The following is a 12,477-nucleotide window of genomic DNA, read 5'->3' as shown; positions in this document are numbered from 1 at the left end:
AATTTGGAAAAGTTTTGAAAATAAAAACAAAAATTAAGTTCATGAACTGAAGCATACTTACGAAAAAGGCATAGGGAAGGCAAAACGTTCCCTCAGATCAACACTCATGAAAGGTACATATTCAATGCCATTAATCTTTGAAGTCTTCCTATAAGTCGGAAGAAAAACAACAAAAAAAAGGAGTTACAAACCTATCAATCATCTTCTGAAGATTAACCTGAAGAAGGTAACAATAAAATAAGTTTTTATTGTTACCTTCTTCAGGTTAATCTTCAGAAGATGATTGATAGGTTTGTTTTTAATATGTTAATTTTAATATGTTATTAATAAATAAGTTTTTAAAAACCAGTAATAATAGTCCTTCTGAAACTGAGACAGCTATCTCTTGAATATTATGTATTTGAGAGTTTTCAAAAGTCACAACTTTGTGTTATGGATTATTTGTAGTTTATTTCACCTATAATAAAAATCAAAGTAAAAGGAACTGGATGTAATAGAAGGCAGAGTCATATAAAATATTATGCTCCTTCAATCTCCAGTGAAGTAGCAGTTGTATAATCTAAAAACACAACTTTGCACTTTGGCTTCTCAGAGCCAGACTTCTCATGAACTCATTTTGGAAAATCTTTGACTTACCTGAGTACTTCAATCTCCTCTGCAGTGTATCTCTGACCTCGAGATTCACTAGCTTGTACTGCTCTGATTGTCTGTGGTTTATCATTTAAAGAAAAATCAGGTCCCAATGGAAAGAACGTTCTGACCGGCTGACTCGGTTTGGATGCAGTTGACTTTTCTTTCTGAGATGACTTTGACATAGATTCCTTCAGGGCTTCTGCTCTAAAGCAAATAAAGAAGGCATTTTCTTTCCAACAGTGATAAAAATATAATTACAGTTCTATTACTGATTTTCTTGGTTCATGTTCCCATATATATTAAATGGAATGAGCAAATGCCCAAGTTGACCACTGCTACTTCTCCTAAAAAACAAAAATCAACTTCTGATGCTGGTACTTCTATATTTTTCTGTTCTTGAATCAATTTAAACATAGCATTTCCAACTCACAGAAGCTACTTTTGACAGAACTCGTTAGATTTTTATTGCCTCTAAATTATGCTAATACCAGAATTTGTGTAAATGTTCATTATGTGGAATCTCAGAACAAGATCACTGAAACACAGAGAGAAAACTGATCTGCATCCTCCAGATTTATTTTGTCTAGCAGGTACAATAGTAGTAAAACCCTTGAGCATTCTCACAGACTTTCAACTGCTTGACCTGTGAGCTGTGTATTCAGGAGCCGTATTTTGTTACTGCTCTTTAAGCTGCTGGATACTCACACACATACAAAATACTGGGATTTTTTTCTGAACACAGACTCATAAGTGCTAAACCCCAGCTTACACTGAAACTTAGCGCAACACAGTCTGGGATTCACCATCACAGAGCTGATCTACAAAGAGGTACATTGAATTTATACTTGTGTAAATTGTTCAGACAGAGATTTCACTACACCTATACTATGCAATTAGATTGCTATTGTAAAGAAAAGTGTTTCCCAGTTTCCAAGCTGTCGTCCTTATGAAGGGACACTGACACCTTAACTTCATGCTAACCCGAATTCAGCATCTTTTATAGAGGCCAATAATTACAGTACTCTGGATTATATCTCTGAAGTATTGCTTTGTTCTAACAAGCACACAGTCCTTTCCTAATTCTGCATGTCCCAAGATTCCCAGAGGGTTGGCACAACAGCTGCTACATGCAGCAGTGAGGCAGCTGGCAACTAGCTCCAAGGTGAACCTTGCAGGACTTTAGTCTACACAGAATCCACACAGACGTGTCAGACTGAGAATCCAACCCAGAGGGTGCACTTAGACCTGAGAGCAAATATCTGCTAACATTAGCAGTACTCACCTATCCAGTGCTTGTCCAGCCAGCTGTTTCAGTTTGGACTGGAGGCCTGCTTCTGAGGTTTCAGTAGCCTGAAATGCAAAATAAAAGAAAAATCTGCATATCCAAAAACCACCAGCATGTTTTATAAGCTCAGTTGTCATACTTCTAGATTACAGCAAAGAGTTACTAGCTATTTCTTCCAATTCTCTTTTTGAAATGAGCAAATATTTTGCTTTGTTTGTTGTTTCTTTTTTTTTAACTCAGCATAAAAAAATACTATGTTAGCAAATATCATTTTGCTGTTCTAGTGAAATTTTTATAGAATGGAAGTTATGTCTAAAATTCTTCAGCATGGAAAACAGTGGATACACAAAAAAAACTGCCAGAAAAATTAACTGTATTAAAACACTATTGGCAAAGAAGACAAAACAAAACATTGCACATACTGTTGAGCTTGGATGTGCTCTGATTCTTTTCCCCACATGTGTATCATGGTAACTTAGGAAAAAAATTAAAATGTTTACTTTCAAAAATTTTTACCTTTTAAAGTAAGCTTGTTTTCAAACAAACAAGACAGAGATGCAAGAACAACATTATTAACTTGCAATCAAAAGCATAAAATAACCTAGGAAAGGGTGACAAAGATGTGAAGAGTGTTAACTTCTGCTCCCATTTGGGAGATCTTCTATGACAGTTTATACTTTTGTCTTCCTTACAGGTGAAGCATGACTTCTGCAGCCAAACAACCTGCAGGAGGCACAACATGAGGCGTGGCTTCTCCTGTGGCAGCCACAAGCAGGTTTCAGGTTCTAGCTTTGTGCCTTGACCAATTATTCCAGGTCAGGGAGTCAACTGAGGATACAAAAAGCAAGCTATTCTCACCCCAAGAAACAAAACTAGAAACACCTTCTGTAAGCAACTAATTTCATTTGCAAATAAATAACACTCTGGGGTTCCTGGTTGCAAAGACTTTTAAAGATTTATGAAGGTAAGTAATGGAAACGGAACACTAGCACACTCATCTAGGAATCAGCCACAAAAGAGGAGCAATGGCTGCTCCCTGAGTACTTCAAGGGTAAGGAAGAAACAAATCTCTGCCCCTGAGCATACTGAGGAGAAAGACAGGAGTAAAACTTCAAGAGAGCAGAGTTCCTTAAATCTCCTTTCATCCCGGGAAGAAGAACATACTTCTGGGTCACCCTAAGGAACAAACATCACATCAACAAAAGAATATGGCAGTCAAGATTAAAAGAAACACTATCTTGTACCTAAATGAAATACGCAACAAATGCAGTTGTTGATATGAAATATTTTCAGATTAACTTCAGTAATATTTGCATGCACTGACACAACAGAAAGAGGAACACAGCAGAGGAAAAGGAGCATGCTGCTGCAGTAAATGTTACATAATGCACTGAAAATGCTCTGCTCCAACAGCTCAAGTGGAAAAACCAGAGCAGCTCTACTAACTCTTGGTTACACTACTATCACCAGAGGTTTTAGCCTAGGTAAAACCTGTTAACAATTCAGAGGAAAGCATTTACTCGAGGATGTAGCAACAGTAATATAACTCCCTCAACAACCCACAAATACTTTTACATTGTAACATTGAAAAAAGAGAAAAAGAAAAACAGACTTGGTGGAGTTACATTATGATGGTGAGCTCTTCTTGTAATGAGTTAGTTAAGGCAACTGGACTTAACAGAGAAAAGCAGTACCTGTAACTATATTCTTCACTGTTTATGTAATGGCCAATTTATACATATTAATTTCAGTGTGAAGTGAATTCACTCATAACAGCTTTAGTGTTGAACACTTGAATAATCAAGTAGCATTTTTAATACTTTTGGCATCAGTAGACTGCTACATTTTCAGAAAATGTTACACACACAAATTTCCCTTAAATGACTTCCTCTAATGTAGTCAGATATTAATACAGCTGACACATTAGCAAGTCATCTTCATTTTTAACCGTTTTTAATTTCTGTTTTTGTGGTACTTGCTCCAGGGCAAAAATCAACATGAAAAAATTACAGAATATTTCTAGATTTTAGTATAATCCAGTTCAGAAAAAACCCCACATAAATGACAAGTCCCCATAAATTTACAGTGTTGTATAGCAACGTAACAACGACTGGAAGAAACATTAAGAAAAAAAATGGTGAAACAAACAAAAAAAATTAAAAGGTAGTTCTTACAAATACAGGTACTCCATTTTCAAGCCAGCCTTTAAGGGTCAGTCATTTGTGAGAGTGGAAGAATTTCTTACCATCACATAATTCCACCAAGTTAACCTGTAGCTTAACATACTGTTTTCAAACAGAGTTCCACTGCTTCTGTGTACAACTCTATGGCTTCTTCTGCATTGCCTTTATCATCTTCATCAAAAGCCTGTGTAACTAGGAAGTGAGCACGCTCCAAGTCCAGCTGTTGTTTTGACTTCAGAGGGTCTGTCTTCTGTGATTGAACTAAATGAAAAAACAAGTATTTAGCTTTCTACGGCAGCTGACACGTAAAAACATCCTGAACACACCACCAAAACAGCAGCAGTTCTAATCAGAGGGGAAATGACTATTTCTTGCCTGAAACTTCTAAACTTTACTAAAAACATCTATGCGAGGACAAGGAAACACCATCACACTTCCCTGAAGCAGAGGTTAGTTCTCAGGATATTTCAGATGTGAAATAAAGTAAATAAAATCTCTTTCATACTACACAGAGAACAAGAATGTTTAATTATGTAAAATATTGCATCATTTGTGAAAATACATTATTGTAGTCACCCTATGACAATTATCTATGACAATATACAAGTTCCTTAGGTGTCCATGACACTTAATACTTTTATGAATGGCCTTTCTCACATTTGCTCCGCAGATGTGGCTCCTCAGAATATTTAAAAACAAAGAATACCCACACCTAAGTCCTTAGAAAGTCAGTCTCAGTTTAATTTATGATGTATCAGAATTCAAAGCACTGATGTGCTCATGGTATTTGTGGTCCTTCACAAAGGACAAGAAAATCAGAATAATAAAAACACAGCAAACACCATTGATACATATTTCACAGCAGCAAACAACTTTCCACTCAATTAATTTAAGCAGAGGTTTAATTAGAAAGCTCCTTACCCACCTGCTGAATGGAGAGCTTGAACTCTCTCCAAGTACTCATTTATTTTTTCTTGAATATTTTCCAAGTTGGACCCAGCCATCCCAGCATAAATCAAGGCTTGTGCAGCTTCCTGCAGGGAGAAGAATTGGAGACAAAGTTAATGTTTGCTGCCTAGAAAATCACTTACCACAAACACAGGGCCTACAGCAGCCATGAGTTGCACGAAAGCAAGCCCTTACACCTGCAAAAAGACTCTGTGGCTGCAGGGAAATTCTGCACAAAATAAAAAAGTTTCAAGTTATAAGAGAGATCATGTTTAATTTCTCACATTTGAGACAACCTATGAGAGTATAAAAATATTCAGAAGTTCCGTAAGACCAGATCTTAGGCCTTTTTATATAGTAATGTATGAAATTAGGAGATTTTAAGTAAAACTCTTCAAGCATGCACTGAAATCAGTTTGGTTTTAAAGCTGAGGATTTAAGGTTAGGAAAAAAAAAGTAGTTATTCCAGTTATTTGCATTTAATCTGGTAATAAAGAAAGTAAACAAATATAAAAGCTTTTTAAAATCAAACACCAAGAATTTTTGTTTAGAAAGTATTTTTTTAAAATTCTTATTACTTAGATAAAGCTATCCAGTCTGGAAAGTCTACAAACGTGAGGCTTCCTAGCTTCTCAAACTTGTTTTTTTAAATGTTTATATGTACACAGAATACTGGATGGAAGTCTCTTGTCAGGAGGGAGCGTAGGCCTCTGGCTCAGAAGCACACTACGTTACCCACATTGAGGCTTTTTCCATACTGTACACATCTAGAAAGTAAAAACACCTTCAGTTGCATAAGCTGTCTATCCCTTCACAAGGAAAATGAATTTATGAAAAACACATAAGCTTTGGCAGGGTTGCAATAAATTGCCAGAGCCGACACAGTCTCCAAACCCTCAGGAGAATCAACACTTGTCACCCCACAAAAATGAGGACAGGAACCTTGTTTTGCTCTCATTACTGACATGGGAAAAACCCCACTTTTGTGGCAGTGCTCGCCTTCCCACCAGCAACAGAGGCAACGAGGTGGTCGTGTAGCAGGCAGGATGCAAGGCAGAAAGCAGAAGAGTAACTAGAGAGCTGTTTCACAGAGATGGTGCTCAGAGAGGCTGCCCTGCATAGGGCAAGCACAGATCCACAGCCAGGGCTCCCTTGTGTGTTTTACGGCCTTTATTTTGGTCAAGGTTAGCAGTTTGCTCCCATATCCATCTGTTTAGTTTGTCCAAATTTAAAACTGATCCTGATGCAGCCTGGTTTTGTTATCAGGATAAATTTTCACTGAGAAACATCACAGAACCTGGTACTGCATGCTCCCAGCCGGCATCCACCTCCATATTACATCACATAAAACATCCACAGCCACTGAAGGGTAAGCAGAAGTACCATTTGTACGTAGCAATTAACCACCATTAAGGTGTAGCACATAACTATTTTTTCCAGGGGAAAAAAGTGCACTACAGCTACGGGCTCAAAGGATAGGTATATTTGTCTGTGCCATCCTGCAAGTACAGACTGAAAAACAGGTGCTGTATCACAAAGGTATGTGGTCTACATATGATGCAAAGAACAAATGTGGATTTCCAAACCAATGCTACAAAGTGCTACAATGCTACAAAAACAGCGTATAATTGATGTTGTTTCTGTGATTTCAAGCACAATTGGTTTTGCCTGGCTTTAAGAAGTAAACATAATGGAAACAAGTCTTTAATAAACCAAACCCGCAAAGGACTGAAGCAGTTGAGAGAGTGCTTGTGGAGCCAGCACGCCAGCTGTTTCCAGTGACCAGATGGATGTGCAATTCAGACTTAGCATTTACAATCTCTCCAATGTCACTATTATTTGTCACAAGCAGTGTGCCACAATCACACTAAGCTAACTACTGATCATCAGTCTGCAAGCTGCTAACAGCTGGTCAACAGCCAGACTTAGCAACAGCCTTCAGCAGTTTTGGCTGAAGTCATCGGTGTCCAAATATGATCCTGACATTTCTGCAGAGCACCATTAATTAGCAAGCTGCCTGAAGCTGGCCCATATGCAGCATTCCTCTAGGCATCTATCAAAGTTACATGATAGCAGGAAGCCAAGCACACTTGCTAACCATAGGCAACTCCATTCACACAGGCCTCTTTTGGAGTTGTACATGGCAACGACTGTAGCATTTTCCATATTTCATCCTTAAGGTCAAGTTTCTGCAGAAACCAGTTTAGTACCCAAGCTTTCCCACATGCTTAGTAACTGCACCAGTGGGCTTTGAACTTCTTAGAGCAATTGGTAAGAAAGCTGGTGACAGGCCAGAGCTTACTTCCACTGCGCTGGAATAAACAAACACATAAACAAATAAATAAATAAATAAAGTATCCCTGAAGTAATAAATGACATTTTGTAACTATTTTGTATAATCTAACATGGCAGAGATTCTTCAGGCAATGTCTGGAAAGCCAAACATATCTAGGTTACACTCTTGTCTCAAGCGCACCAAGACTGCTGGGGTACATTTTTCCACTTAGCAAGAACATCACCTGTATACAGTATGTGAAAAAGATTTTCCACACACTTTTATGTTCAAAAGCAGACAAGTGTGACTATTTGCACCAAAGTATGTTTTCATTCTGAATAGCACTGAGTAATTTCTTCCAGATAAAAGGAGAAATACGCTGTACTAAAGCAACATTGCACATGGCTATCAGACCAGGCACCCACACTGCTGCTGATGAACACAGAGCTTATCGGTGTTATTATGGGCAACTATAATTTTTGCATATATAAACTATACATACATAAATGTAGCCCCCACGAAAATAACAAGTGGGTTTAAAAAAAAAGAAAAAAAGACTCTTCTTCCTGTTCTTTCCCATTTACGTGCATAGGCTGCCATGATATTAACACTATGCTTTTTAAACATTTCACAGACACCTTGTACTCATGAAATAAAAGGTCAGTTACAGATCTCTTATCAAGTTACTGGAAGAGAATGACTTTGTCAGGATAATGGAATTTGTGGAATGATTACTATGATAAGGATAAACAGAGGCTTCAAAGAGAACTCTTCTCGCATGTGAGAAGTCAACGGCACACAGAACTTTAATGCAGCTTTATGCCACATAAAACAACAAAATGAGACAATTTACATAGGTGAAAAATGCCTAATGGTTGCAAAAAAAGCTACTAAATACTAGTAGCAAGCCTACACATATCGAGTAAGACACTGAATCAGCCTCATTATACTCTTAGCTACACTAACCTGAAACAATAAAATTTGGTCCTTAATGGAAAGAATATTCACAAGAAGCTAAAAACCTGTCACTGGCAGCTTGTGATCTTAAGCTGTCATACTGCTGAGCATCTTGTATTTCACCACAGACCTCTCTATTTACTTGATGACTGTACAACAGAGTTGATCCCAGCTGCACACCCAGGAGCGGCAGTATGCCCACCTGCGCTTCTCCAAAACGTCCAGCGCTTACACCGCTAGCATATAACTGGCCTGGCAGGGCTTGGGGAGAGGCCAGGAATAAAAGTGTAAAACCAGAGACGTTTTTAGGTTACGATGAATCTTCCCAGAAGCACTGAAGGGGCTGCGTCTTCAGCAGCTGGAAGAAGCGCCCGCTCCCGTTTCTTAAGCAGGGAACCTGCAGTGCTACCCCTAAGCCTGTCGGTAAACATCCGCGCACGGGCAGCGCTCGTTCCCACCTAAAAACAGGACGCAGGGAAAAGGCGTTTCGCAACCCGCCCTGAAGGACGCGGCTCCTCCGGAGACACACAAACTTTCGACGCTCACGCACGACCTTCCGCTCTCGTCTCGGCGGGCACCGCCTCGTCTTCCCCGGGCCGAGCAGCTCGCCGCCGAGGCACGCCCGCCGGGGGAGGGCGGGGGCGGCCGCGCTGACCCAGCGCGCCTCTCTCCGCCTTCAGGGCCGTGCCGGGCCGCGGGGGTGCCGAACGCTCCTCTCCGGCCCTCGGGGGGCCAAAGGGGGAGCGCGAACCCTCCGGCAGCTCAAGAGCATCACGCGGCCCGCGGCGAGGGGAAGGAGACACCGGCGCCCCGAGGGAACCGGCGCGTCCCCGCCGTACCTTGTAGTAGAAGACCGCTTCCTGGTAGCGCCCGCTCTGGTCCCGCTGCACCGCCAGCTGCGCGAACTTTACCGCGTCCAACTCCAGCGTGGTGGCGTCCATGGCCGGCGCCCTCCCGGTACCGGCGGCAGCGGCGACAGCGCCGGTAGAAGCCCACCCAGTCCCCGCGCCCGCCCGCCCGCTTCCCCCGCCTCCCTGGCCGCGCCGCGCCCGTCGGCCGCGCCCCCGTGTCTGGCCGCGCCCCCGCGCCCGCCCTGCCGCGCGTATGGCCACGCCCATCGGCTCCCAGAGCGGCCCGTCCCCCCGCCTGGCCACGCCCACCGCACGCCCACGCCCGCGCGCCCCGGCAGCGGCCGCCCTCCCGGAGCCGCACTGCGCGTGCCCGGGCGCGCGGGGGCGGGCGGGGCCGCGGGGGCGGGAACAGCTCGCGCCTGCCTGAGGCGCTTGAGGCGGGAGCGCGCCCAGGGCGGTGGTTGCTGAATTACAGAATCAGTTTGGTTGGACTGGACCTCTGAGATCATCGAGTCCAACCCATGACGGAACACCACCGTGTCAACCAGACTGGGACACTAAGTGCGACCTCCAGCCTTAAACACCTCCAGGGACGGTGACTCCACCACCTCCCTGGGCAGCCCATTCCAATGTCTAGTCATTCCTTCGGTGAAGAAATTCCTCCTAATGTCCAACCTGAACCTCCCCTGGTACAGCACGTTTTCTTGTCCTGTCCCTGACAGACCCCGCCTGGATGCAGCCTCCTCTCAGGGAGCTGTAGAGAGCAATAAGGCCTCCCCGGAGAGAAAAGAGTCTCCCCTCTTTTTCTCCAGGCTGAACACCCGCAGCTCCCTCAGCAGGGAGCTCACAGGTCTTGTGTTCCAGACCCTTCGCCAATTCCATCGCTCCACTGTCTGCCTGGACTCACTGCAGCACCTCAATGTTCTTCCTGAATTGTGTTCTGGAGAACTGGACACCGCACTCAAGGTGTGGCCTCACCAGTGCCGAGTACCGGTGAAGAAATCACTTCCCTGGATTCTATTCCATCCCTTCTCTCCCATGGTTGTCAATCATGGGTGAAGGAAGCAGGTGCAGCCCAGGGATTGCAGAGTGGTGATGTTCTTTTTTTTCCATTTCTCAGTTTTTAATAGAGGTGGACATGGTTAATCCCCTTGAGGCTGGCTTTTGTTGCCTTTAAAGGAGAGCATTTCCAATGTGCATCTGTTTGTCATATAGGTGTAAACTGGAAAGCAAACGAAAAACCCATGTTTATTATAATGATCCTCATTAAAACAAACAAAAAATTAGGCTAGCAGTTTTGTAATCTAGATTGCTTAGCTAGGATGTTCAGGATTTTTTTTTTTTTTTCCTACCATAAGAGGTAGTTAGGGGAAATCTGAGGAGTGGGATTCTTGAGGAGTGGGGTCCTTCCACAAGGAGCCGTGTGGCAAGGGGTAATGGGAACAGGTTGCACTGGGAGAGGCTTCATCTTGACATAAGAAAAAGAAAAAAATTATAGAAGCATCAACTGTTCATTGGAACAGCCTCCCTGTGGACATTGCTGGAGGTTTTCAGGAGGGTATAGACAGGGTGCTAGTCTCATCTATGCTCCTCTCCCCACACAAGGTTGGACGAGGTTCCGTCTCGCCTGGACAATTCTGTGATTCTACAGGCTTTTCTTTCTGTCTGAAAATACAGCTTATTGCAAGGCACTGTTTTCATGAGGTACAAAAATACTGTCTGGCAAGTTATTCTGCAGCTCTCTTTCATGTGTGTCTCTTCAGCCTGTTCTCTGATTATAGATTTAGTTAGAGATGCAGCTAAATGCAGGAATATTAGGTACTGAAATACTGAAATCTGTTATTTTCCCTGTAATTTTCTTAAGTATGGAGTAAAGTGTTCCCATTACATCTTCTTCTGTTCCTTATCCCCTTTGTGCTTTACTGACTGCATTTATATACAGTAATGTGTAGTGCAAAAAGGAACTTGGGTTTTGTGATCTGCTATAAAGGGGGAAGTTCTTGTATTCTTCATAGTGTTCCTTTTTGGATGTGCTGCGTATAAAGTTAGTTGCTTTGAGTTTTTTCTTTCAAAGTATATTTTCTGGGGTTTGAGCAAAGGAAAGATTCACATTACACTAAAGGGGTTTTCTGAGTAAAGCTCTATTTGTTCCATATATCCCTAATGATACCATGAAAATGAAGGAGTTTCAGTCAGTTTCTGCTTCAATTTGATGTTGAGACATAGTGGTGTAACTTGCACAGCCTAAAATTAATTTGTGTATCGTGGCTTCAGACGTACGGATCAAATGCAGCTCTGAAGTATTCAGAGTGACATGCATGATGAAAAGGAGGCTGAACTGAGCAGAACCACAGATAATGCTGTTCCTTACTTAAATCTACATGCCAAATCCATATATTCTGTAGCATAAGCTAAGACTTCTTCCAGCTAATCGTGATTCACAATGTCACTTTGAAGAACTATTTTTTCACTATTTGATGGTCACTGTGATTAGCCCTTTTCAGATAATAAATGGTTTGTGTGTTTCTGTTTCTTACTAAACCTCTGTAAAATTCTACAAAAGGCTTTTAAAGGTACAAAAAATACAGTAAGTTATTAAGGCCATGACTGCAGCTAAGACTTCACACATATCAATTTTTTGCCTTTTGCTTGTAGTGGTGTTTCACTTTTGGAGCCAGACATTAAAATTGGCCTGTTTTCTTTCCATATGAAGAAGAATAATTTCTTTCAATTGATGTTGATATATCCCAGACATTTAAATTTTTGTATGGTTAACTGTCACTGTCACAAATCCTAATTCTACATCCAGGTTCTCCCCTGCCTCAGTTTTTCCTCCCTTTGGTGATATTTGCTCTGAGTATCCCTTACATCCCGCCTTTTACTTACCTTATGTGCCTTCCTTCCTAATCTCATCTAATGCTTGCCTTCTTTCCTTCCTGCCTGCCTTTTGCAGCCAATATTCTCTGGGAAGATCATAGCTCTATATGAGTTGTCTTAATATTATTCCCATGCCTTTTTGCAGAGGCAGTAACAGATGAAGAAATTCAGGTCTCTGTTGCTGTGTCATAGTTTTTCATTGCTAACATGACAGAATCAGTTCATTCTCATTTGTCCTTCCTCTGGAGATACTTTCATTCCTCTTTTCCTTTTGTCTCACATAATGCTGTAATTTGCTGTCTCCCAGCTCCTCTTTCCTGCCTCCTGATTTTGATTCTTGCTTCTCTGCCTCTTCTTCTCCTCATTTTTTCAAACGTGTGTTGTAGGGATAGATGTTTGCTTGTTGGTGATGCTTCTTACCTAAATTTTGCTTATTGCCATACCTATTTTCATTTGACTGCAGCCAAA

General features: G+C 41.7%; 1 protein-coding gene across 3 annotated transcripts in view; it reads right to left on the bottom strand.

Moving 5' to 3' along the window:
• The window catches only part of CAPN7 (calpain 7), a 32,198-nt gene extending 22,912 nt beyond the window's left edge, over nt 1-9,286 (bottom strand). The window contains exons 1-6 of one of the 3 annotated variants that reach the window (XM_040062449.2): nt 9,121-9,286; nt 5,027-5,135; nt 4,205-4,362; nt 1,916-1,983; nt 637-837; nt 62-148 (exon numbers count right to left, since the gene is read on the bottom strand). In XM_040062449.2, coding sequence (XP_039918383.1) covers nt 62-148; nt 637-837; nt 1,916-1,983; nt 4,205-4,362; nt 5,027-5,135; nt 9,121-9,222 — 725 coding nt within the window. In that variant the 5' untranslated portion in view covers nt 9,223-9,286. Of the gene's footprint in view, nt 1-61; nt 149-636; nt 838-1,915; nt 1,984-4,163; nt 4,363-5,026; nt 5,136-9,120 lie in introns of those variants that run through there. The other 2 variants (XM_040062467.2, XM_040062458.2) reach the window with 2 other exon arrangements.
• Nucleotides 9,287-12,477: the final 3,191 nt, after the last annotated feature.

The sequence above is a fragment of the Hirundo rustica genome, chromosome 1, assembly GCF_015227805.2.
Source record: "Hirundo rustica isolate bHirRus1 chromosome 1, bHirRus1.pri.v3, whole genome shotgun sequence".
Taxonomy (NCBI): domain Eukaryota; kingdom Metazoa; phylum Chordata; class Aves; order Passeriformes; family Hirundinidae; genus Hirundo; species Hirundo rustica.
This window is presented reverse-complemented; position numbering and strand designations above follow the sequence as displayed.